General features: G+C 49.3%; 2 protein-coding genes across 2 annotated transcripts; both read left to right on the forward strand.

The window, feature by feature from the left end:
* The first annotated feature begins 1,950 nt into the window (after positions 1-1,950).
* Positions 1,951-12,157, forward strand: Rapsn (receptor associated protein of the synapse). Its single transcript, XM_021155393.2, has 8 exons — positions 1,951-2,349; positions 2,905-3,243; positions 8,031-8,189; positions 9,141-9,239; positions 9,318-9,440; positions 9,877-9,930; positions 11,264-11,463; positions 11,874-12,157. The coding sequence occupies exons 1-8, from the start codon at positions 2,158-2,160 to the stop codon at positions 11,944-11,946; spliced, it is 1,239 nt and encodes a 412-aa protein (XP_021011052.1). The 5' UTR covers positions 1,951-2,157; the 3' UTR covers positions 11,947-12,157.
* Positions 12,158-20,379: 8,222 nt separating this feature from the next.
* Psmc3 (proteasome 26S subunit, ATPase 3) lies at positions 20,380-25,833 on the forward strand. The gene is made up of 12 exons (XM_021181406.2): positions 20,380-20,690; positions 20,934-21,017; positions 21,335-21,460; positions 21,861-21,965; positions 22,049-22,111; positions 22,306-22,443; positions 23,068-23,211; positions 23,315-23,463; positions 24,166-24,262; positions 24,411-24,556; positions 25,441-25,522; positions 25,651-25,833. Exons 1-12 carry the CDS (start codon positions 20,607-20,609, stop codon positions 25,759-25,761), a joined length of 1,329 nt encoding a protein of 442 aa, XP_021037065.1. The 5' UTR covers positions 20,380-20,606; the 3' UTR covers positions 25,762-25,833.
* Positions 25,834-26,057: the final 224 nt, after the last annotated feature.

The following is a 26,057-nucleotide window of genomic DNA, read 5'->3' on the forward strand; positions in this document are numbered from 1 at the left end:
GAACTCAGAAATCCGCCTGCCTCTGCCTCCCAAGTGCTGGGATTAAAGGCGTGCACCACCACCGCCCGGCGGGATTTTTTTTAAATAAACTTTTTTAAAAAGATTTTTTTTTCATTGTATGTGCACTGGTGTTTTGCCTGCATGTATGAAGGTGTCATATCTCCTGGAGATGGATCACAGCCCACCTTAACTAGCTCTTTAAAGACTATTTCCACATATGGCTGCATTGTGAGGAAGGGGTTAGGCCTTCATGATATGGATCTAGGATGGGAGAGACACTATAGCCATAATTAGGGAGGACTGATGGGGACTGCTCATGAGTACACACTTCTGAAGATAGTGGCAGTCCAGCACCACTGTGACAGTGGGCTGCAGTGTTTGGTATTAGAGCTCACGGTTAGAGATGCTGTCAAACCAGCTGGCATTGGAATTGGGGGATTTTTCTTATTTATTGTGCCCATGTGTAATGCACACACTCATACGGGAGTCGGAGGACAACTTATAGGAGTCTGTTCGTCCGGTTACGGTTACGTGACTTCCAGGGATGGAACTCGGGTGGTTATGCTTGGCAGCAAATGCTGTCACACCATCTCACCAGCCCCTGGGATTGGGACACTTTGTGAATCTTCAATGACCAGATTGTGGCCTCTGGTCATCATTTTGTCAAGGGGTAGTATCATCTCTTCTCACTAACACGCTGTTTCCTTCACACTAGACACTGCTCTAAGTCCTTGTCAGTCAGCAGGTCCTCCAGTTCTGTGGGAATCCTGTGAACTAGGTGCCGTCAACCTTTCTTCTCCAGGGCCAGCAATGCGCCCAAATTCTCTATGCTCACACAGCTAATACAGAAATACAGCAAGCAGGGCCAGGCTGGTGCCCATTGCTGTGCTGTGCTGTGCTGTGCTGTGCTGTGCTGTGCTGTGCTGTGCTGTGCTGTACTGTGCTGTGCTGTGCCGTGCTGTGTGAGAGCCACACACCACTATGAGAGTTTAACTATCCTTGCCTTGTAGAGGAGGAAGCAGGCTCAGAGAGCTACATGATTTGCTTAAGGGAGTTAGGAGGAAACCAGGCCTCCCACCAACTGGCTAGGTGTTAGGAACAGTGTGGACATGTGCCCAGGTAAGTGTCTATGTGATGGGTAAAATGAGAAAATAAAATGGGGGAGGAACTGGGAAGAAAAGAGGTGAAGCTGGGCTGTGATGGTGCATGCCTTTAATCCCAGCACTCAGGAGGCTGAGACAGGTAGATCTTTCAGTTCGAGGCCATCCTGGTGTAGAGTGAGTTCCAGAACAGCCAGAGCTATGCAGAGAAACCCTGTCTTGGGGGGATGGGGTGGAATGTTCCATTAGCCAGGTACAATGGCTCACTCCTTTGGTCCCAGCTCTTGGGAGGCAGTCAGGCAGATGTCTGAGTTTGAGGCTACCCTGGCTTACAAAGTAAGTTCCAGGACAGCCAGGGTACACAGAGAAATCTTGTCTCAAAACAGAAAGAGAGAGAGACAGAGAGACAGAGAGAGGGAGAGAGGGAGAGACAGAGTGAGGGGAGAGAGAGAGAGAGAGAGAGAGAGAGAGAGAGAGAGAGAGAGAGAGAGAGAGAGGAAAAAGGAAAACAAAACAAAACAAAAAGAACCAAGAAGCAGCAGCAGGGTGAACATTCATCTCCTCTCCCTGATGCCCAGTGTCCTGCCTGCTGTCCTGCTGTCAAAACCTCTGGCCTAAGGCTTGCCTGCATCCTGGCAGACAGCCTTTGACAAGGCTTCCAAAGAGCGTAACCTGCCAGGGGCACCAAGGCCAGTGTCAGAAGTGTCAAAGGGGACATCAAACAGGTTCTCTCTCGGGTGGTGCAGTGCCTATATCCCTGGGACAGCTACCTTTCAGCTTGGAGTGGGTGCAGCAGGAACCCTCGTGACCTTGCTGCTGACATTCCTCAGAAACCACGTGGCTCCAACTGGCAGGGACAGCTGCAGACAGGGGCTGAACCAGCCTTGTTCCCAGGGTGGCGCCCGTTGTCCATCCAGGCCCTGCTTAGCTTTTTGCCTGGTGTTGCTCCCCCCACCCCCACTCCCCAGAGATCAGCCGACACCGTGGGTCCAACACCATGAGGGTCTAAAGACACCTAGCCAGCCACGGTCTTTCCGAGTGGCCAGGCTGTGGGAAGATGGGGCAGGACCAGACAAAGCAACAGATTGAAAAAGGACTGCAGCTGTACCAGTCCAACCAGACAGAGAAGGCACTGCAGGTGTGGATGAAGGTGCTGGAGAAGGGCTCCGACCTCGTGGGCCGCTTCCGGGTGCTGGGCTGCTTGGTAACAGCTCACTCGGAGATGGGCCGCTACAAAGAGATGCTGAAGGTACACATTACCCTTCCAGGGTGCTGTGGGAGGGCCCAGGTGCTGTGAGAAGATTGGGAACAGGACTGGGCAGCTTCTAACTCCCAGACACCCTTGTATCTTCCTGAGTGAGAACCCTCTGTGTCTCATAGGCTAGTGTCTGGTCTGAAGTTTTGAATATGCATGGGAGATCCTGAGTCTTAGTTGGCTGGGTATCTTCAGAGTCAGGCCTGTGGCCTTTGATGTCAATGATGTTCACAGGCATCCAGGGATCTTAAGCCCAGACCTCCAAGTCTAGATTTTAGTCTGCTGCTTGCTGCCTGGAGGAACAGGCTCCAAGTTTGAGGGTCAGGCTGGTCAGTGGTAGACTCCAGATCTGAGGCTGGGAGTGAAAGTGTATGTCTACCCTGAGCTTTGGTTAGAGCTTCTCTGCTGTGACTGGAGCCTGGGAGGATGGATCTGAGGTGGTGGAAACTCTTGAGTCCGAGCTTCGGGGTCTGCCATTCTCTCTGGCTGTGGCAGCCAGGGAGTGCAGCCTTGCTGACTGTTGTCTACCTGTTCCCTCCCCGGGGTCAGTTTGCCGTGGTCCAGATTGATACTGCTCGGGGGCTGGAAGATGCTGACTTCCTGCTCGAAAGCTACCTGAACCTGGCGCGCAGCAATGAGAAGCTATGTGAGTTCCACAAAACCATCTCCTACTGCAAGACCTGCCTCGGCCTGCCTGGCACCAGGGCTGGTGCCCAGCTTGGGGGTCAGGTCAGCCTGAGCATGGGCAATGCTTTCCTGGGCCTCAGCCTCTTCCAGAAGGCCCTGGAGAGCTTTGAGAAGGCCCTGCGCTATGCCCACAACAACGATGACACCATGCTGGAGTGCCGTGTCTGCTGCAGCCTGGGCAGTTTCTACGCCCAGGTCAAGGTGGGCCTGGTCCCTTTGTGGGGGATGGGGGAAAGGATAATGGGGGATTTGAGGTTCCCTGAGAATCTCTTGTGTGTGTGTGTGTGTGTGTGTGTGTGTGTGTGGTGGTGGGGGGCGGGGGTGTTCATACTGTTTATATATGATAAATATTCTCTACTTTCTCTGGCCAAAAGTTCTTTTGAAACAATGCCATCAACCTTAGCCAATTGGAGAACAGAATTATCTGACCCACCCATCCTGCAAATGGGCCCCCCAGGTGGCATGGGTTTTAAACTGGCCAATGAACCTGCCTTGCTCACCTGGATGGGATGCATGGTTCTTGGTGCCAGTGATGAAGTTGGTCAGGGAGCACTTCTGCAGCACGGACAGGTCCACAAACTCTGGCATCCATGAACTCACCGGTGGGATTTGTAGAGGCTGGACCTGCTTCCTCCAGGTCCAGCACAAGAAAGCCCTGAGGGCCTCTTAGGAACCACATACTTCTCTGGGCACTGCCCTCAGCCCTCCTTTTGGAAATGGGTTCAGTGAATGAGAAACTCCAGGTAAGGCAGGGCCGTGAATCACACCTCCATCTCTCAGATGAACTGGAAGACAGGGAAGCCCTTGTATAAGAACAAGTTGTCTTTCTGTCTAGTCTTGGGCAAGTACCTACTTCTCTGGACTTTGAGATATCTGTGTATAAATGAGGAAGAACAGGACTCACGGCAGTGATGTAAAGTTTCATTAGTCCAATATTTACTGGCAGGGGTGGGGATTGGAGAGATGGGTCAGTGGTTAAGAGCGCTTGCTGCTCTTGCAGAGGACCCAAGTTTGGTTCCCGGCACTGACATGGTGGCTCACAACTGCCTGTAACTACAGTTTCCATGGATCCCATGCCTCTCCTGTCATCTGCAGGCTGCTGCATGTGCATGGTACACATACATGCTCCCAGGCCACACGCCATACACTTTTTAAAAAAGATTTATTTATTTATATGTAAGTACACTGTAGCTGTCTTTAGACACACCAGAAGAGGGCATCAGATCCTGTTACAGATGGTTGTGGTTGCTGGGAATTGAACTCAGGACCTTCAGAAGAGCAGTCAGTGCTCTTACCCACTGAGCCATCTCACCAGCCCTGCCATACACTTAATATCAAATAAATACTTGAAAAAATATTTACTGAGCTGGGTAGCACTCATGAAGCAGAGGCAGGCAGATCTCTATGATCTGTGATCTATCTGTGAGGCCAGCCTGGTCTAGAGTGAGTTCCAGAATGGCCAGGGCTACACACACAAAGAAACCCTGTCTCAAAAAACTAAAAACAAGCCAGGCATGGTGTTGCACCCCTTTAATCCCAGCACTTGGGAGGCAGAGGCAGGTGGATTGCTGAGTTCAAGGCCAGCCTGATCTACAGAGTGAGTTCCAGAACAGCCAGGGCTACACAGAGAAACCCTGTTTTGAAACAAACAAACAAAAAACAAATAAACACACACAAAAAACAACAAAAGAAAATTATTATTATTGTTATTTTTACTGAGGATCAACTACATCTCATGAACTGTTGTTGGGCCCCGTGTTTGTAACAACAAAGACAACGGCAGGGTCTCTTAGGAAGCTCCGTACTGTCTGGATGAGAAGAACAGTTAACGCTATCAGGAAGTTGGTTGTTCATCACGTGAAGAAGAGTGGGCAGTACCAGGATGAGGAGTCAGGGCATCATTCTTTGTAGACCAGGCTGGCCTCGAACTCAGAAATCTGCCTGCCTCTGCCTCCCGAGTGCTGGGATTAAAGGCGTGCGTCACCACGCCTGGCCCGGGGCACCATTTTTAAGAGAGTGGTCAGAAGGCCTCAGTGAGTGGTGGTGAAGGAGAAGGGTGAACCAGGCAGAGATCCCAGGAATAAGTGTCAGGCAAAGTGCGGCCAAGGGAGAGGGAGGCCACCGAGAGGACAGTGACATAGGAGGCGAGGTGTGAACTTATTGGTAGGGTCAGTGACCAAAAGCTTCCCATTTCCAGGATTTCAGTGGGTCTCAGGCAGCCTAGTGTAATCCCAGATGTACATGAGAAATGGCTGTGGGTGTTTTACCTACGTGTGTGTCTGAGTACCACATGCGTGCATTGCTTGTGGACACTAGAAAATGGCATTGGAAGCACAGAGGTGGTGAGCTGCCACTTGGATGCTGGAAATCAAAACCAGGTCCACTGGAAGAGCAGCCAGTGCCCTTACCTGCTGAGCCATCGCCTCTCTAGCTTCAAGCTTTGGGCGAATTTCTTTAAGATTCATTTATTTTGTTTATATAAGCACACCATAGCTGTCTTCAGACACATCAGAAGAGAGGACATTGACATCGGATCCCATTACAGATGGTGGTTAGCTGCCACGTAGTTGATGGGATTTGAACTCTGGAAGAGCAGTCAGTGCTCTTAACTGCTGAGCCATCTCTCCAGCCCCCGCTTTGAGAGAATTTTAGGTGCTGGCACATGGTAAATACTTTGTCCCTCAAAAAGGGAAAGTAATATAAGAAGGTGTAATGTTACAGTGAATTTCCATGTACCCATTACTTAGATGTACCAATTATTCATATTCTGCGACTTTTGGTGTACATAGTTTAACTGTTGTATTAGAAACTGTTGTATTGTATTATATCTGCTGTATTGTAGTATTGACATGAGGCTGAGAGTGCAGCATGATCTGTGCAGTGCTTGCCGAGTGCTCACAAAGTTCCTAGCACTGCATAACTGAGTGCAGTAGCCCAGGCCTCTGATCCCAGCTCTGGGGAAGCAGAGCAAAGAGGATCAGAAGTTGAAGGTCATTGTTAACTGACAATGAGTTCCAAGGCAAGCCTGGGCTACGTGAGCTCTGTCTTAAAAGGAAGGGAGAGAGGGAGGGAGAAAAATTGTTTACACCTCACTATTTTTCCTTTATTTTTATTGTATTTCTTAGACTTACTTTATTTCCCATGTAAGAGTGTTTGCCTGCATGTTATTGCACTGTATATGTGTCTGTGCTCCAAGAGGCCAGAAGAGGGCATCAGATTCCCTGGGATTGGAATTACAGATGTGGGTGCTGGGAATCAAACCCAAGCCCTCTGCAAAAGCAGCAAGTGTTCTAAACCGCTGAGCCACCTCGCCTCTCCAGCCCAGCATCTCATTTTTGACTCTGAAGTACTTCTATTCGCATCACTAAAATCTAAACAGGATCTTTGTTTTTCAGTGACCCGCTCTTACATAACTACAATAACTGTCCACACACACACACCAACATTATCATAATCTCAGAATAGCAGCCAAATAATTCCTGAATGCCATCTCTATTTACATTTCTTTGCAAAATACTTCCCTTACTCTCAGCTTGTTGAATGCAGAATACAGCCAGAGCTACACAGCCAGTGGCTTATTGTGTCTTTTATGACTTTGAACAGAACATTCTGGCTCTCCCTTTTATTTTCCATGACACATTAAACAAACCAGGTTACCTGCTTTGTAGAATGTCACATCTCATTTCTCCATCTCGATTTTGTGTTTCCTTGAGGCGTCCTGAGATCCCTCATTTATCTCCAGTGATTGTGGTAAGATGAGGTCACACCTCTGGGGTAAGGATGCCGTTAGACATATCTGTGTCCTGCTTTTCCCATTTATTTGCTTGTTTGTTGATGGTTTCATCCTGGCTGTCCTGGAACTCACTCTGTAGACCAGGCTGTCTGTGCTACTAAATCTTCTCAGATCCCAGAACACCTGGAACTTACACAGCAGGGCTATTTCTAACCCAAACCTAAGTGTTTAGGAGTTCCTTCCCCCTGACTGTAAGCCCAGGCCTTCTTTCTTACAGATGGAAAATTTGGGTCCATTTGCTTGGTTGGTTGGGTAGGTGGTTTGGTGAGTGGTAAAGACAGGGTCTTGTGGAACCAGACCAGCCTCCAATTCCACATATAGCCGAGGCTGGCCTTAAACTCCTGATTCTCCTGCCTCTACTTTCTGGGTGCTGGGATTCCGGGTGAGCATGTTACACTTGGCCTTGCTGTTAGGTTTTTAAATGAGGTAAGAAATGCCAGGACTTTTTTGTATGTAGTAGATGGTCAGGTAGAAAGATCTTCATGACGGAGGGTAGGGGCTTGGGGTGGGGGTTGGTTCCCATCGTACGGACCAGGCACAGAAAGGGAACCACGATGTAGATAGGCGACGCAGCTAGTAATGGACAAGGGCACTCCTGAACCCCTGCTTCCCCCATGAGTGGAAGGTAGGCATTGATAGGTTTGAGAGGGAAGCACTCAAGAAGGATTTGCCGGCCTCCATCACCCCGATCTGATGTTCTTTGGTGCTGATGGTGGAGCACTGTCTTTGAGCCCACAGGAGTCATGTTTGCTTCTGAAGCCAAGAAGCCATCGAGGGCTGCATGAGAGGAAAAGCCAGCTGTGTCTTTGCCTTTTCGTTTAGTGAACAACTATTTATTGTGCATCAGCGAAGTCTAAGAACCGTGTTTGGCTGTTGGCATCCAGCAGCAATCTCAAGAAGCCATACTTGTGTGCTGGTTTCCCCTTCCCCCTGGATTGTGCTTACTGCTGGAAGTTGAAATGAGTGAACAGGCGGACCATGAGCCCTGTGCTGCATATCGGTGACCTCAGTACTCAGGAGGCAAAGCAGGAAGACCACAAGTTTGCACCTCCTCTGAGCAACATAAAAAATACAAACAAACAAACAAACAAACATGGTGGTTCCCTGGATGTCACAGATCCCAGGCCTGGAGCCCTGGGTTTGGGTCCGTTCCTACCACTCAATGTGTCCCCCTCCTGTTCTGTGTCCCCTGCAGGACTATGAGAAAGCCCTGTTCTTTCCCTGCAAGGCTGCAGAGCTTGTCAACGACTATGGCAAAGGCTGGAGCCTCAAATATCGGGCCATGAGTCAGTACCACATGGCTGTGGCCTACCGCCTGCTGGGCCACCTGGGCAGTGCCATGGAGTGTTGTGAGGTGGGACAGCTGGGGAGCATGCAGGGGGCAGGGGTGGGAGAGGCTCTCAGGCCTGGTCACAGCCCATGGATTCCCTCAAAGGCTTGCCAATAATCACCGGAAGGCCTCATTCCCTTCCAGTCCATCCTCATGGCCAGGAGCTTCCCTGTCCCCAGCAGCCTCTGTGGACCACTTTGAAAGGAAACCACAAGGGCTGGAGATGTAGCTCAGCTGACAGAGTGCTTGCCTAGCGTGTACAAAGCCCTGGGTTCAACCCTTAGCCCTATATAAAACCGGGTTTAGGAATGCATGCCTAAAATACCAGCACTTGGTAGGTGGAGACAGGATCAGACGTTCAAGGCCTAGCTGGGCTATATGAGAGTGTCTTTTTTAAAAAAGAACAACAACAACAAAAAATTAGTGAAACAGAGACATACGATGTTGTCTGTAACCCCAGCACTCAGGAGCCAAACACTGTGATCACTTAGGGTGAGACTAGCCTGGACTGCATTCAAAGCTCTTGGGCCGGAAAAAAACAAAAACAAAAGAAAAAAGAAAAGGCTTGGGGGGCTCTTCAGTCTCAGAGCAGTTCCAGCTCTCAAGCCCATGCCATTCTCCAATCTCTCTCTCTCTCTCTCTCTCTCTCTCTCTCTCNCNCACACACACACACACACACACACACACACACACACACACAGAGAGAGAGAAAAGAGAGCAGGTCTTGAAGTTCCCCTCTCAGGTTCCACATCGCTTCCTCCTCCCATCCCCATGACGGTGCTTCTTTCTCTCTGACCTGAGTCTTGGTTTCCCTCTGTCAGACAGTACTGCGAGCTTAGTGGTTCAGTGCAAGAGGCCTCAGCAACCACAAGAGGATGTGGTGATCCTAGCTGTCCCTTCTAAGGGACCGCTGGGTATAGGGCACCCCATAGTAGGGTCACATGAGCTTGCCTGAGCGGCCAGCCTCCCTTGCAGGAGTCCATGAAGATTGCCCTGCAGCATGGTGACCGCCCGCTACAGGCACTCTGTCTGCTCTGCTTTGCCGATATCCATCGGAGCCGTGGGGACCTGGAGGTGAGATCACCAGGATGAGGTGGGCGGGGGGACCTCGGGCCTGGAGCACCTCAAATCCAACCCTGCTTGGCTCTGCAGACAGCCTTCCCTCGGTACGACTCCGCTATGAGCATCATGACGGAGATCGGAAACCGCCTCGGGCAGGTGCACGTGCTGCTGGGTGTGGCCAAGTGCTGGATGGCCCGGAAGGTGCAAGACAAGGTGAGGCCAGACCCTTTCCCGTGGCTAAAGCTCACTTGCATGCTCCCAATCTGGGGCTGTTCAACCAACACTGGGGGTACAGTGTTGGGCTCGTCCCTTATTTAACATCTGCCTCACCCTGCTGCCATGAGACCTAAACAGTCAAAGAAGGTCCATGTCTCGCCCAGGGACCCACAGCTTATAAGGGGCCAGAGCTAGCATTTAAACCGTATATTCTTAAATTCCCTTTAACTCTCCCATAGCATCCCATGAGCAGTCACGTTCTGCCCATCCTGTCAGCATAAACTAAGGCTCCGTCTCTTCTGCTGCCTTCCCACAGGGCAATGCCCCCTGCTGCCCCCCCCCCCAATTCCCCAGTACCCCAGGCCTACTTTTCCTTGTTTTGGCTCTGAACGAAACAGATTACCCACAACTCTGGCTTCTGCTCACCTTCCAGGCTTTGGATGCCATTGAGAAAGCCCAGGACTTGGCTGAAGAGGTTGGAAATAAGGTCAGACATGATTATGTCCCCTGGGTCGGGCTGAGGTCAGGAGCCAAAGGAGGGAAACTGGATGTGCTGGCACACGCCTGCAATCCCTCCACTTGGGTGGAGGAGACAGGAGACAAGGTTATCCTTGACTACGTAGTGAGCTGGAAGCCAGCTTGGGATACAGGAGACCCTGCTTAAGCTCTGAGCCCTCTGACCCTCTGGAAGGTGCTTGCGGTCACTCCAACAGCTTTGATCTCAACCTTCCTCCCAGAGAATATTTCTGGGGGCAGGCAGGCATTTCATACCTTGGAGAGTTGCTGAGTTCATAGTGGCCTCTCAGTTCCATGGAGTAGATGTCTTCTTCATGGGTATTAGACATGCACACATATGTACACACATATATGCAAGCAAAAACACTTGTACACTTTTTTTTTAAATCTTAAAAACAAAACCAAGATAACAACCCTAACAATGTCCTCTAGTCCTCAAAAGCTGGGCATCCTCATAAATATTAAATACAGCCTTCCTTCCCTGTGAGTGTTCTCATGCTATAGATGAGGCCCAAGGTCCCCAGCTACCAGCTATATACCCATAGTACATGTAGCTTCTTCAGATGTCTCAGCTGTATCCAGATCTTTTTTTTTTTTTAAAAGACTTATTTATTTATTATATGTAAGTACACTGTAGCTGTCTTCAGACACTCCAGAAGAGGGCACCAGATCTCGTTACGGATGGTTGTAAGCCACCATGTGGTTGCTGGGATTTGAACTCTGGACCTTNGGAAGAGCAGTCGGGTGCTCTTACCCACTGAGCCATCTCACCAGCCCCTGTATCCAGATCTTAAAGTCTTGGAGAAAGCTTTGTGTCTCCCAAAGTCTTCTAGAAAATGTGCATCTCTGTGGCTCTGGGGCACAGCCCAACTAAGATGCCGAAGTCTGTTTGCTTTGGGCTGGACCACAACCACTCATGTTTATCCGGGTATCTGGCTGATCAGAAATGCACATTCAGTAAAAATAGGAAACACATTAGTTATTGTAGAGGCAACATAGCAGCAGGTTTGGTCAATGAAGTCCTTCAGAAATATGGTATGGTGGGCACACCTGTTTCAGCACTTGGGAGGTAGACTCAGAAGGATCAGGAGTTCTAGGCCAGCCTGGGCTATATTTATGAGCCCCTAATCTGTGTTTCTTCTCATCTCTGGACTTACCCACTGTCTGTTCAAAGGGAATCCAAGGCTAGGGTGGGCAGGCTATTTCTCCCAGGACGCACAGCAAGGCAAGGGTGTGGTGGGAAAGGCACCGTCTTAGCCCCGCCCCTCGTCGAATCCCTCATGGGATCTGTCCCCCTGCCTTAGCTGAGCCAGCTCAAGCTGCATTGCCTGAGTGAGAGCATCTACCGCAGCAAAGGGCTGCAGCGTGAGCTGCGCACGCACGTAGTGAGGTTCCACGAGTGCGTGGAGGAGACTGAGCTCTACTGCGGCCTCTGTGGTGAGTCCATCGGGGAGAGGAACAGCCGGCTGCAGGCCCTGCCCTGCTCCCACATCTTTCATCTCAGGTGAGTCCTCCGCTGGGTGGACAGGAACCCCCAAATCACACTGACGATATTAAATCGTCAGTCTTGGTTCCTTGGGGCCTCGGTGTGTTCTCACAATTTCCCACCAACTACCGACTCTCCCTCTAGTTCCGTGGGGCGGGGTCATTCTTACCATCATCCCAAGGGGAATTCAGAAGGGGCCCCTTCAAGTCAGCTCCCAGGACCAGACTTGCCTTGGGGTGGCAGCAGATGCCAACTTTGCCCCAGCTTGGAAGCCTTTGGGGCAGGGCGGGCAGGAAGTGAGCAGAGTCCAGAAGAGCCTTCTCTCCCACTAGACAGTGACCTCCTAGTCTGGAAGGGAGGAAGATACAAGCCAGGGCCTGAAGTTAAGTCTGGTCTAGGTGAGTGAACGCAGCCCCCTACCTCCACAGATGCCTGCAAAACAATGGCACTAGGAGCTGCCCCAACTGCCGCCGCTCCTCCATGAAGCCAGGCTTTGTGTGACTTCAGCGGCTATCCTGGGTTTCCACACAACCTCCCCTGGCTCCTTCTCCACCATCAAGCCCGAGGCCCTGGTGAAATTCTAGGGTATCGGCCAGGTCCTCCATAGCCAACTCAGGGCCAGAGGCCTGCCTGCTGCTCCTCTGGGCCTAGCTCCCCTCCCCTGCCTCTTTCTACGTTGTTCTTTATAGAAAAATAAAATGTTTGTACCTGGTGCAAGTGATTCTGACCCTTCTTCTTCGTGGAGGCTTCTCCAGACACGGCCTCACTCCATACATGTTGTGAGACTTTCTGTTGACCCACCTTAACAATTAAGTTACCAAGAGAACTGGAGACAAGGTCCCTGCTGCTGAGATATCACACACACACATACACACACACACACACACACACACACACACACACACACCAAGAAAACTGTAGATAAGATCCCTGCTGCTGAGATCTCTCTCTCTCTCTCTCTCTCTCTCACACACACACACACACACAAATCCCAAGAGAACTGGAGACAAGATCCCTGCTGTCAAGATCACACGCACGTACGCATGTGCGCACGCGCGCATGTGCACACATACACAAACACACACATGCACATAAATACATGCACACACAGACACACGCGCACATGCACACACACCGGCACAAGGAGTTGGAAGGGAACTACTACACAATAGACAGAATAAGACAAGCAGCGTGGAAAATGCTCAAAACTTGTGTGGACTGCATTGTGAACTTCTGCCCCACCAATATGTTTAAGCACATTTATTTTGTGTGTGTTCACATGTGTGGGGGCATATGTGCAGTGTGGATGTGTGGTTGGAGAAGGATTTTGGGGAGTCAGTTGTGTCCTTCAGCCATGTGAATCCCTCGGGATGGAGCTCTGGCCCTCCAGCTTGGAGGTAAGTGTCTTTACGTGCTGAACCGCTGGTCTCTGCCTCACCTGCTTTTCAGGTGGCATTGATTTGATTTTTCGACCAGGCTGGCCTCGAAACTGGTCGAAACTCTGCCTCCTCTGCCTCCAGAGTGCTAGGATTAAAGGCGTGCGCCATCACTGCCTGGCTTTGTTCTATGGAGTTCGGGCTGGTCTAGCAATCATCATGTACATTCGAAGCTCCTGCTGCTTCTAGCTCCTGAGGGTTGGAGTTGAGGAAATGTGTCAGCATGCATGGCTCTGTCACTTTGTATTAGAAGGGAGCTAATGACTACCTCCCCAAGGCCTCTACAAGTACCGCCATGTGAGTGACACAGTGTCATTATGTGAATTGGGAACCAGGGGGGAAAGTGAGTGTATGTGAAGACAAGGTCTTGAATAAGAGAGCTAAAGGCTGGGAAGAGAGTTCTGCTGGGAGAGCGCTTGCCTAGCATGCATGAGGCTCTGGATTCCATCCCCCAAACCACAGTAACCAAGTATGTATGAGATAGCACCAGAGGATCAGAAGTTCAAGATCCCACCCCCCACCCCACCCCCATCCCCCGGCTACACTGTAGAACTGAGGCCAGTTGGAAATACATAAGACCTATCTCAAAACAAACCAAAATGAGTTAATCAAGGTTGGTGTCCTATTAGAAGAAAAAAGACATGAGAGCTTTCCCACCTCTGTAAAATTAATTAATTAATAATTAAAATCTATTTTTCCTTCTGGCCACTTAGTTCCTAATAATAAGGGCTCTGAGACTAATTATTTACTATTAAATGCTTAGGCCATAAGCCTTGGCTCATTCCATGATGGGCTCGTAACTTATTAAACCCATTTAAACCAGCCGATCTTCCACATGGCTAGTTACCTCTCCTTCAGTCCTGGCTCGCTCAGATGTACTCAAGAGCTGTTATCTTAATGCCCCGAGGTCCCCACATAAAAATTTCTGTTTACAGCAGCTTGTTTGCAGCAGTTGCCTTCCCTTGATGTTCTCCTGTCACTTCGCAGTCTGACGTAAACCGGCCTATAAAAACCCAGCCTCCTGTTTGGCATGGCTGCTCTCCCCTCTCTGAGACAGACCTCAATAAAGCTTCACTCTTTGGCTTCAGTGTGGCTCTGGTGATCATGTTCTCCTGTAAGCCTTATCACATGGATGTAAGAGGACAACTTAAAGGGACTCAGTCCTCTGCTTCCATCATGGGGTCCTAGGCATCAGACTCAGGTCACCAGGCTTGGGAGCAAGTGCCTTTACCTGGTGAGCAATCTTTCCCCTTGGATATGAATTTTTTAAAGGCAGGATCTCATTGTGTAGCTCTGGCAGACCTAGAAACTCACTATGTAACCTCAGATAGCCTCAAGTGCACCAAGTACTGGAATTAAAGATGTGTGTGGTTATTAATTTTAAAGAGAAGGAAAAGCTGAGTCTCAGTGGAGATGGTTGGCTGGCCGGCCCAGTTCATCAGGTGAGAAGGGTTAACATCTCCAGGAAGAGATGAAAGGAGGCAGAACACTAGGAGAATACAGCTTTAGAAACATCCCACAGAGTAACTGGGATCTCTGACTGTCCGATCTCTGACTGTCCGTGCACTAAGTCAGCACTCTCCCACTGAGCTACATCCCCTAGCCCAGGAGAATGGGCTTCATCTCAGCAAATCCCCTCGGAAGTATCCAGCGGGTGTGGCATCTAGCCCTTGCCTTACTGCCATCTGATTCATGAAAAGCAGTTACAAAACTGGCTGTGGTGTGGCTCCCACCCTTAGTCCAGAACTTTGGAGGCAGAGGCAGGTGGAGGCTAGCCCTATCTATAGAGTGAGTTTCAGGACAGCTTGGGCTATACAGAGACATCTCCTCTTGAAAACTGTCTCTCCCCTCAAAAGAAGAAGTTATTAGGATTGGAATGTTAAGATTATTTTAAAACTATATGTATATGTATACTACAGACACACGCACAAACACATGTGCCAGGCATGACCTGTAGCCCCAGCTCCTCAGGACACAGGAAGATTGCTTCACCTTAGGAATTCCAAGAAATATCCCATATCTTCACTTAAAAAAAAAAAAAAGACAGAAATACATACTTTTTAAAAAGAAGTAGAGTGGATCCGGCCAGAGCAGGTAGAGTTGGCAGGCCTGGCATTGGCATGGTTCTTAGGGGGCGTCTCACTGAGGTATTATTGAAGGGTGAGTCAAAAGAAGCAAGGGGAGCGGGGGTGCACCTCAGTGGGGTAGGGCTTGTCTAGCAAGTGTGAGCCCTTAGCTCAAACCCCGACTGAAGAAACAGAGGTGAGAAAGCCAGGTGCTGTGGGCTGTGGCTGTGACATCACCACTCAGAAAACTAAGACAAGAGAACCGCCAGGATGGTCTACAGAGTGAGTTCCAGGACAGCCAGGGCTATACAGAGAAACCCTGTCTCGAAACAAACAAACAAACAAACAAACAAACAAACAAATGAACCGCCAGGAGATCAAGGTTAGCCTGGAATAGACAACAAGTTCCAGCCAGTTACGTACAGAGTTTGCTCCTGATTTAAAAGAAAAATAGGCTGGAGAAATTGCTTGGTGGTTAAGAGCACTTATTGTTCTTCCAGAGGGCCTGAGTTCAGTTCCCAGCACCCATTTTGGTGGCTCACACTCCATAAATTCCATAATTCCAGCTTTGAGGTGTCTGATCTCCCCCCCTGGCCTTCTTAGGCACAGCACTCATGTGAATGCATGATACAGATATGTGTGCCTACACTTAAATAAAATAAATATTAAAAGAGAAAGAAAAATGAAAAATAGGGACCAGGTCAAGCAGCAAAATTATCAGTAAAGGCTATTCTAGAAAAAAGGGACAGGGGACGACTGCCTGCTATAGTATGAGGGCTGCGTACCAGCCTAGAGCTGTGGAGTCCAGAGACGATAAACATACAGAGAGGGCCTTATAGGCTGTTGCAAGGATTTGGGCTTTTACGCGGAGAGACAGGCAGCTGCTGTGGAGGTTTTAAGCAGAGTGACATGATCTAAGCAGTTACAAAGGAATGCCACTGGTTGCTATGTAGAGAACAGATTAGGTACAAGACAACTGGCCTGGATGCTTCAAAACTGCGCGCGCGCGCGCACACACACACACACACACACACAGAGAAAGAGAGACAGAGAGATATTTTCATTGTTCTTTCAACTTTTTATATATTTTTAGCTTTTTTTCAAAGTAAAGAAATTTTCAAGATGTTAAATTTTAGGAAATATGACACAGAAACAGGGAGGGAGGGCTTGTGTCTATGTTGTGGGAGAGGGAGCGATAAGAGATACTAGGGAATAGACTCGTGTTGACAGGTGCCACAGTTTGCAAACAGAAAGCAAGCTGGTGTTGGGGATGTTGGTGAGTTGGTAGAGGGCTACCCTACATGAGGGAGGCAGTGGGTTTGACTGCCAGTGCCGCATAAGCCTGTGTGGTGGTAAAAAACAGGTGTGCAACCTCAGGGCTTGGATGCAGGAGAATCAGAACTTCAGAGTCATTCATGACTATACAGTGAGTTCATCGTCAGCCTGGGATAGACAGGGCACACGAGCACACGCGCGCACACACACACACACACACACACACACACACACACACACAGAGTCGTGAGCCTTTATGAACTCAGGAGGCAAGGTAATTGAATCTCTGTGAGTTCATGGCTAGCCTGGTCTACATAGTGAGACCCTCTCTTAAAGGAGTGGGGAAGAGATTGTATTTTGTGGCCTGAGGGAGAATTCTCTTGGGTTCTTGTGCAAACACTAGGACATGAGTAATTAAGGAGTTTAACAGAGAAGACAAACAACCAAATCATCACACAGAAGGTATATCTGCCTGGTAAGTGCTCCGAAGGGGAAGCTCAGAGACTGGGAAACAGTAAGACTTGACTAGTCTTTAATGGCCAGTGAGGCTTTGCTGCTGATTCAAAGAACGTTAATATTCATTGATATTTAGTGCTGACATAGATTTAAAGGAGGTATAAAAATCTAGATGTGGGAGGAGTTACTGAGGGTCTGAGACACCAATCAAAGGGCAGAGGCCCAGGTACTGTGTGTGAAGAAAGACATGGCATGTTGACAAGATGTGGTCAGGGACCAGACTTGAGTCTTAATTCTGAGAAGGCTTTGTTTTTGTTTTCTTCTTGAAAGAGTGGGTATTGTAACCACATCTAGCTTGGGCCTGATGTCTCTGGATCCTCCATGACAGATTAGAAGAGGTGAATCTGAGGCTGTCATGGAGAAACATGGACTTTCTTATTGTTCTCAGAGAACACCCACATCCACCAACCTGCTTCTCCTTCAGCACAACTCTGTGATCAGCGTGAGGAGACCAGAGCTGCCAAAGGACACTTGACTGTCCTCTCCATTCCTGGTCCCTTCCCCAGGAGCTTAGGGTCAGATGGAACTACCCAGCCATTTCTGATGCCCTCCTGGCTCCAGCTTGTACTGGCACCAGAGTGTTGACTGCAGGGCCTCCTTCATCCCTTGCTCTGGGCTTTTTCTTCCTGTTCAAGGCCCCGATGGGCCTGATGTCCCAAGCTGCTTTCTTTCTTCTTGAGGCCAGGCTCAGAATCTCAGCTTCCTGCTGGGATGGTTCCCTGGTAAGTTCTAATTTCCCTCAGCACTGCAGTGTTCTCAAACCATCTGTCTTTCCCATCATTCCTCAACCATCACTACTCCTTTACTCTCAAGAGAACTGATCGGTCCTGTCATTCTTCATAATGAGAAACCCAAACAGGCTGAGATCTTCCATCCTTTCCCACCTCCTGTCCTGTATTCCCTGTGTGTGTGTGTGTGTGTGTGTGTGTGTGTGTGTGTGTGATATGAGCATGGCTGTGTGAGCACACTCATGTGTGTGTGTGTGTCTATTGAGGATAGAGGTCTAAATAGTATCTTCTTGCTCTTTGCTTCCTCTCACCCTCTGAGACAGGGTCTTTTACTGATTCTGGTGCCTTGTTTGGGCTAGACTGTATTGCACAAAAAGATCACCTCAAACTCTCCCTGTCTTTGTCCAATAAAAGGCTCTTTCTCTAACATCAATAAACTGTATACAATAAGAACAATTATGAAAGCTATCAGGTAAGAATTACATTCATGCTGGGCAGTGGTGGCTCATGCCTTTAATCCCAGCACTCGGGAGGAAGAGGCAGGTGGATTTCTGAGTTCGAGGCCAGCCTGGTCTACAGAGTGAGTTCCAGGACAGCCAGGGCTCCACAGAGAAACCCTGTCTCAAAAAACCAAAAAAACCAAAAAAAAAAAAAAAAAAAAAGAATTACATTCATAATGTCCAGTCCATTTATATTTGGCAAACTTAAAGAATGTTCCCTTTCTTTATCTTATCTTCGTGAGTACAAAGTTCTGTACCTAATTCACTTTTATCATAACTTGCATGTATTAACCTAAAAACATCTTCTTAGACCTAAAATCATTTTCTTAAACAGTTCACAACTTAAGCTTAATGTGAGACTGCAACTATGTAGTCTTCAACCCCATCAGAGACCCGAGTAAACAGGAAGTGCTGAGCAAGCAGCTTCCAAGACTACAGCAATGACAGACACCGCTGGCTGCCGGCTGCCTTGTCATCACCCAAGGTTCCTCTGCAGTGGTGGGGTATCTATCTTCAGCCTACAGGCCACAATGTCTGACACACTTGTTTGTTTGTTTGTTTTTGAGACAGGGTTTTCTGTATAGCCCTAGCTGTCCTGGATCTGACACACTTTTTTTGTGAAGTGGGAATTATGAAGGACTGGCCTACCTTGTCTTGGAAACATTTGGCAGTTGACTTCCTCTGTGTCCCACTGTCCATGGTTTAGACAGCATGCTGTCAGTGCCTGGTGGCTAGCTTTGCCACATATGAATCAATCTCCAAATGGAGGCTCTTCAATGCCCATTATCTTTTTGAAATAATATTTAGGTAGTGCCAGGAGCTGATGCATCTCAATGTCACAAAAAAGCCTTGTTATTTATTTATTTATTTATTTATTTAGGTTTTTTTTCCGAGACAGGGTTTCTCTGTGTAGCCCTGGCTGTCCTGGAACTCACTCTGTAGACCAGGCTGGCCTCGAATTCATAAGTCCACCTGCCTCTGCCTCCCAAGTGCTGGGATTAAAGGCGTGTGCAAAAGCCTTGTTATTAAGACATCTTAAATGCCATATTCTATAGATCTCTGAAGTGTTTGAAGACCATCTATCGACCTAGACTATGTTGAATAGGCAAGCCTTTCAGATTATCCTAAACAAGTTTGTAATAGCAGCTTTCAAGGACTAGAACTTGGGCTGCAGAGATGGCTCAGCCGGTTAAGACTGCTCTTCTGAAAGTCCCAAGCAACCACAGGTGACTCACAACCACCCATAATGAGATCTGACGCCCTCTTCTGGTGCATTTGAAGATCGCTACAGTGTACTTATTTATAATAATAAATAAATCTGCCAGGCAGTGGTGGCCTTTAATTTCAGGACTTGTTAGAGAGGCAGAGAGGCAGAGGCAGGTGGATTTCTGAGTTCAAGCCAGCCTCGTCTATAGAGTGAGTTCCAGGACAGCCAGGGCTACACAGAGAAACCCTGTCTCGAAAAATCAAAATAAATAAATAAATCTTTTTTTTTAAAGGACTAGAACTTTTCAGCACATGAGTTGTGTAGATATAATACTTTAAACAAGAGTAGAAACATATATACAGTACATTGTAACAAAAATAACCTCCCTATGTGGACAGTTAGATCTGCATTAATATTAGTAGAAGCAATGGTTTATCTGGGTTTTTTTTTTTTAAAGATTTATTTATTATATGTAAGTACACTGTAGCTGTCTTCAGACACTCCAGAAGAGGGCGCCAGATCTCGTTGCGGATGGTTGTGAGCCACCATGTGTTTGCTGGGATTTGAACTCTGGACCTTCGGAAGAACAGTCGGGTGCTCTTACCCACTGAGCCATCTCACCAGCAGACTCACAGTGTGACCAGAATAGCTAGAAATACACTATGTAGCACAGGGTGGCCTTAATATGCAGCAATCCTGCTTCATCTTTGCAGTGGCTCAGTGTCTGTGATGACAGGCATGTGCCATCAAATCTAGCAGTTTCTTTTCGATCTCTCTCTCTCTCTCTCTCTCTCTCTCTCTCTCTCTCTCTCTCTCTCTCTTCCTTTCTCTTTCTCTCTTCCTCCCTCCCTTTTGTTTTTGTTTTTTGTTTTTTGAGACAAGAGTTTCTTTGTGTAGCCTTAGCTCTCCTGGACTCACTCTATAGACCAGGCTAACCTTAAACTCTGAGATCCGCCTACCTCTGCCTCCGGAGTTCTGGGACTAAAGGCATGCGCCACCACACTGGTCATTTTGCAAATCCGTGAATTTCAAGTTTACCCGGGTCCTTAGATTGCACCGGCACCTGTGCAAACTCCTTTTCAGTTATCCGCCAGGCTAAAAACTGCATTTCCCGAAAGACTCCGCGGCTTTCTCCTGCCTCCCGCCTCTTCCGGTTGTGTAGCAGGCCCCGCCCCACCTGTATGCGGGCCAATAGCAGCCCAGCCCTCGCTCCCGCACAAACCGGAGCAAACGGCGAGCCACGGGGCGGGCCCTGTAGCCTCGGTTTGGTTCGTGCAGTCCCAGCGGCAGATTCGCTCGGCGACGCGGACACAGCCCGTTCTGTCGCGTCAGGAATCGCGGGTGAAGTTCTCCACGGGTGGAGAGAAGACGTTGAGAAAGGCTGCGCTTGGCTCCCTCAGGAGCTCGTGCGCAATCCCAGTTTCGGCCTCTTCATGCAGGAAATGAATCTGCTGCCGACGCCCGAGAGTCCAGTGACTCGGCAGGAGAAGATGGCGACCGTGTGGGATGAAGCTGAGGTGAGTGTTGGGAGACCTGAGGGGCGTCCCAAAGTTTGGGCTATAGGGTTAGACGTTCTTGGAGGGCGGGAAAGGAGGTGGCTGGAAGGCCAGGTCCGGTCTGGACTGGTTGCAGAGCTTCTTGGGTTGTCCCGACTTCATCCTGCTGTTGGGTTAAGGAAGCAGGCTCTGAGGGGGCTGTGGGACCGTGGGATGGCAGCTCTGAGTTACAGTAAATAAGTACTTCTTCCCTTATTTGAACAGCAAGATGGCATTGGGGAGGAGGTGCTCAAGATGTCCACGGAAGAGATTGTCCAGCGCACACGGCTGTTAGACAGCGAGATCAAGGTGGGCTCCTGGCTCTGGTGCAGGCAGCGGAGTTCTCAGATCTCCATTTTACATATGAGAAACCCGAGGCTCAGAGAGAAATGCATTCACACTCAAACCCATGGAAAATACCTAGCTCTGTCCCTCAGCCCCTTCGTCAGGTTTTCCCTCTGGCCTCTTGTCCTGACCTTTGCAGTTTGGACATGTACAGGCTGGTCCTTCAGAAAACCTGAGATCTGGTTGGATGGGTCTCCCGGGTAACCTGGACCTCATCTATTAGAGGGCTGTAATGAATGCAAGCCGAATCAGGGTTGAACATTGGTTTTCTCTTATCCCAGATCATGAAGAGTGAAGTATTGCGAGTCACCCATGAACTCCAAGCCATGAAAGACAAAATCAAAGAGAACAGCGAGAAAATCAAAGTGAACAAAACCCTGCCGTACCTTGTCTCCAATGTCATCGAGGTGTGTGTGTGTGTCTGGGGGTGGGGGGGAGGCGAAGAGGAGGAGGAGGAGGCTTGGAGACATCTAGGGATGGGGCCCATAGGGTAGAGTGTGTAAAAATCTATGTTTGACCTTCCTCTTCCCGAGACCCAGTTCCTAGACGTAAATCTGCAAAGACCTTAGAAGTGTCACAGATTTCCTCCATTTTCTTCTTTTGTTCCTTCCTGGGGCAGACTTTGCAAACAGCACCTCAACAAAGGTGTAATCAATCTCCTAGCACATCATCTGTGTTTATTAAGCTTAAAGGCTAGACTGAGGAGGGAAGGAAGGCCTGTGGCCTTGTGGGTTTAGGGAAATGTTTGAGCAGACACAGTAGTGGATTTTGGGAAGTTAAGGGGACTGAGCCTATTTTCTTTCTTAGTTGCTGGACGTTGACCCCAATGATCAGGAGGAGGATGGTGCCAACATTGACCTGGACTCACAGAGGAAAGGCAAGTGTGCTGTGATCAAAACTTCTACCCGACAGGTAAGGTTGGCTCAGTCACAGTCGGGCAGGGGCAGCATGGGGGAGTTTCCGTGTACTATGACTGCCTGTAACTCTTCCTACAGACATACTTCCTGCCAGTGATTGGGTTGGTGGATGCAGAAAAGCTGAAGCCAGGAGACCTGGTGGTGAGTGATACCTGTGCCCAGGCAGGGATTCTCCAGTGAGCTCCCTTGCCGCTGCTGCAGCGACTCTGTCTGCAGCCTCTTTGATTCTTGCAATTTGCCAGTGCTGTAGCTCTCTGTTTAGACTACAGATAACTGTCCTCTGGAGCATGAGACAGAGCCGGGATAAACACAAAAGCTCCATGCTCTGTTCTCAGGGTGTGAACAAAGACTCCTATCTGATCCTGGAGACCCTGCCCACTGAATATGACTCTCGGGTGAAGGCCATGGAGGTGGACGAGAGGCCCACGGAACAATACAGTGACATCGGGGGCCTGGACAAGCAGATCCAGGAGGTAAGGGAGGCCATGCCAGCCTTTTTACTTTTTCATCTAATTGACCAGCGTGTATTCCTGTACTGTGGGAAGGAAAAAGAAAACAACCAAGACAAAACAAACACTGTCAGGTGCTTGAAGCCTGGATTCCTGAGAGATTGGAAATTGTCCACATAAAGGGCCAGAGCAAAGACTGTACTCAGGCTCCCGGTTTTGCCCCAGTGTCTTCCTTCCTTCCTTCCCTCCCTCCTTCCTGTGTGTGTGATGTAAGTGCTTGTGTAAGTGCTTACATACACAGAAAATGTCAAATACCCTGATCTTTACTCTACTCTATGATACATGGCCCCTGGCTGGACCTGGAACCAGGCTGCAAACTCCACTGATCCTCCTGACTCTGACCCACAGCACCCAGGTTATGGGCTTGTGTTTTATAGGCCTGGATATTTACATGGGTGCTGGAGATTTGAACTTAGGTCTTCATGCTTGTACAGCAAACACTTTTACTCTCTGAGCCATGGGACCAGTGCAGACCAGTTGTGAGAGGAGAGAAGACTCCTGCATCAGAGTAGGAAAGATGCAGACTAGATTTGGGCTGTAGGATCCCTCAGGGCATCACTTTCCTCACCCAGGACTTCTTCCTGGCAGCTGGTAGAAGCCATTGTCTTGCCTATGAACCACAAAGAGAAGTTTGAGAACTTGGGTATCCAGCCCCCAAAAGGAGTGCTGATGTATGGGCCGCCTGGAACAGGGAAGACTCTCCTTGCCCGAGCCTGTGCTGCTCAGACCAAGGTGTGTGGGGTGAGGAGGAGGTAGGGGTACTTGAGGCTGTATGAAAGCAGGCTTGACTCTTTGGGCCTCTTGTGCCTTTGCTCTGATCTGTCCCTTCTCTCAGGCCACCTTCTTGAAGCTGGCAGGCCCTCAGCTGGTGCAGATGTTTATTGGAGATGGTGCCAAGCTGGTCCGTGATGCTTTTGCCCTGGCCAAGGAGAAGGCACCATCTATTATCTTCATAGACGAATTGGACGCCATTGGTACCAAACGGTAAGGGACGGCTAGGGACTTGAGGGTTCTTGGGGTGAGGGGTGAGCTGGGAGCACAACTCCAAGCTATGCTAAATTCTAGTTCTATCCCATCCTGTTTCCCCCTCTCCCTGGGTAGTAACACTTCTATTTTTCTGCTTCCTAAATTCTCACAGCTAACACCTTGCTCTCAAAAAAGAAATCTGGTCATTTCACATGTTTTCAAAGTCTGTCATACACTATTTAAAACCATTCCTAGGTCACCCTATTGCTCCTTAGCATAAATACTAGATTTGTGTGGCCCATTCTTCCAGTCTCGCACCCCCACCCCCATATCCTCCCAGTATCTGATTAGTTTTCAGCTCTTTCCATTCACTGGGTGGTTGCCAGCCATTGTTTATAAACGCAAAAACCCTTCCTTGGGGTTGGCTGTCTGGGTTCCTGATTCTAGGTATTTCTGAGCAAAGTTCTCTGGGATCATGCATTGTTCAGAGCCACAGCCCTGGTCCTGGCTATTTCTGCCCACTGTTTGTCACTAGCCCAGCGCTGATCCCAGAAGCCTCTGCAAGCTTTGAATGCTGCAGTTAATTATTGGTGAACCTTTTTCTGTACCAGTCCCTGGGCTGGGAGCCTCAAGTTGAGGCAACCATTTCCCTGGACAAGTTGGAATAGCCTGTGCTTATGCCGTGATGTCACTGGCATCTCGGGCTCCTGTGCACCGCAGCTTCGACAGTGAAAAGGCAGGAGACCGAGAGGTGCAGAGGACCATGCTGGAGCTACTGAACCAGCTGGACGGCTTTCAGCCCAACACTCAAGTGAAGGTGAGTACAGGGCTCACCGTCTGTCTCAGGACTGACAGCTCTGGCTCTGCCTTCCCCATTACCCGGTTGCCCCGTTCCTACTGTAACTTGTGCTTGTGAGTGGATGGTCTGCTCTTCTGTTCAGGTCGCTGCTTCCCCTCTTCCTTAGGTAATTGCAGCCACTAACAGGGTGGACATCCTGGATCCAGCACTGCTGCGCTCAGGCCGCCTGGACCGCAAGATTGAGTTTCCAATGCCCAATGAGGAGGCCAGAGCCAGAATCATGCAGATCCACTCACGGAAGATGAATGTCAGGTCAGCTGCAACAGCTGTTTTGTTTTGTTTTGTTTGTTTTTTTCGAGACAGGGTTTCTCTGTGTAGCCCTGGCTGTCCTGGAACTCACTTTGTAGACCAAGCTGGCCTCGAACTCAGAAATCCACCTGCCTCTGCCTCCCGAGTGCTGGGATTAAAGGCGTGCGCCACCACACCGGGTGGTGCAATAGCTTTTTGAGCCCCCAATTTTTATGACTCCTGTACTGTTGTTGTTCCCTAGCCTCTGATCCACCCCAACCCCACCCCGTGCATGCACATAGCCTCCATTTCTCCCCCACTGCCTGAGGTAGAGTTTTGTTGGGGCTCAGACCCTCAGAGTCACCTGTGCCTCATCCTCCCATTGAAGACACATAGGCCTTCACAGCACAGCCCAGTAGATGGGCACAGCCCAAGCATGGCGTAGGAGAATCTAACCAGGACAAGATGAGCTGGTTAGATCTATACAGTTTCCAGCACGTGACCTAAACCTCTAAAGTCTGTTGTTTTTGAAACTTGAGAATTAGCCACGGTGTATCTCAGGCACAGTGCCTGGCATGAGGGCAGATGATGGGCAGCCACATCGTGCTGGCTGATGCACGACTTCATCAGCAGTCCTACTGTCTTTTGTCTGTATAACCCCATGTTCCCAGCCTCAGGCAAACTTTATTCCTGGGATCTCAAATGCAGGGTTCTAGAAGGCTGGTGTTTCAGTGATCCTGTAAATAGCTTTGTCCAATCTCATTTATACTGAGAAGAAAAGTCAGTAAAGACTTTCCTGCTAGCAGAAAGCAAGTTGATTATTGTGCGATGGGTACATAGTAGGACATCTTTCCTTTGCTGTTCCCTCTCCGTGACTAATCAAGCTCTGTGGTGTCTTGTTTCTCCAGTCCTGATGTGAACTATGAAGAGCTGGCTCGGTGCACTGATGACTTCAATGGAGCCCAGTGCAAGGCCGTGTGTGTGGAAGCGGTGAGTGGTCAGGGTAGGTGGGTGGATTGTTGGAAGCCTTGCCCTTTCCCTGGGTAGGTCAGGGACCCACGCTTATGGAAGTTGGAAGTGCAGGGAGGCATTCTAGGTCTTCTCTGTCCTCGCTGCAGGGTATGATCGCACTGCGCAGGGGAGCCACGGAACTTACTCATGAGGACTACATGGAGGGCATCCTGGAGGTTCAGGCCAAGAAGAAAGCCAACCTACAATACTATGCCTAGGGGACACCTCTAGTCTGTCCGCTGGTCTGAGGGCTAAAGTTGATAATAAAAGGTGTTTTCTGTTCTTCGCCACGGTCTTTCTCAGCCTCCGTGGACTCTGGGTGGGAGTGGAATGTATGGAGAAGGCCTTTTCCTCGGAAGCTACAGCCTCAAAAATTCTATAGATGGCCATGGGCCCCAAACCAGCTGTCTGGGTGAGGCCCCATGGCAGGAGGTGCAAGCACAGCTGTTGCCTGAGTCCTCCCACAGCCTCTTTATGTCTTTCCACTGTTCATTGCCATCACACTGACCTTAGA

Source organism: Mus caroli, chromosome 2 (genome assembly GCF_900094665.2).
Source record: "Mus caroli chromosome 2, CAROLI_EIJ_v1.1, whole genome shotgun sequence".
In the NCBI taxonomy this organism is placed as follows: Eukaryota; Metazoa; Chordata; class Mammalia; order Rodentia; family Muridae; genus Mus; species Mus caroli.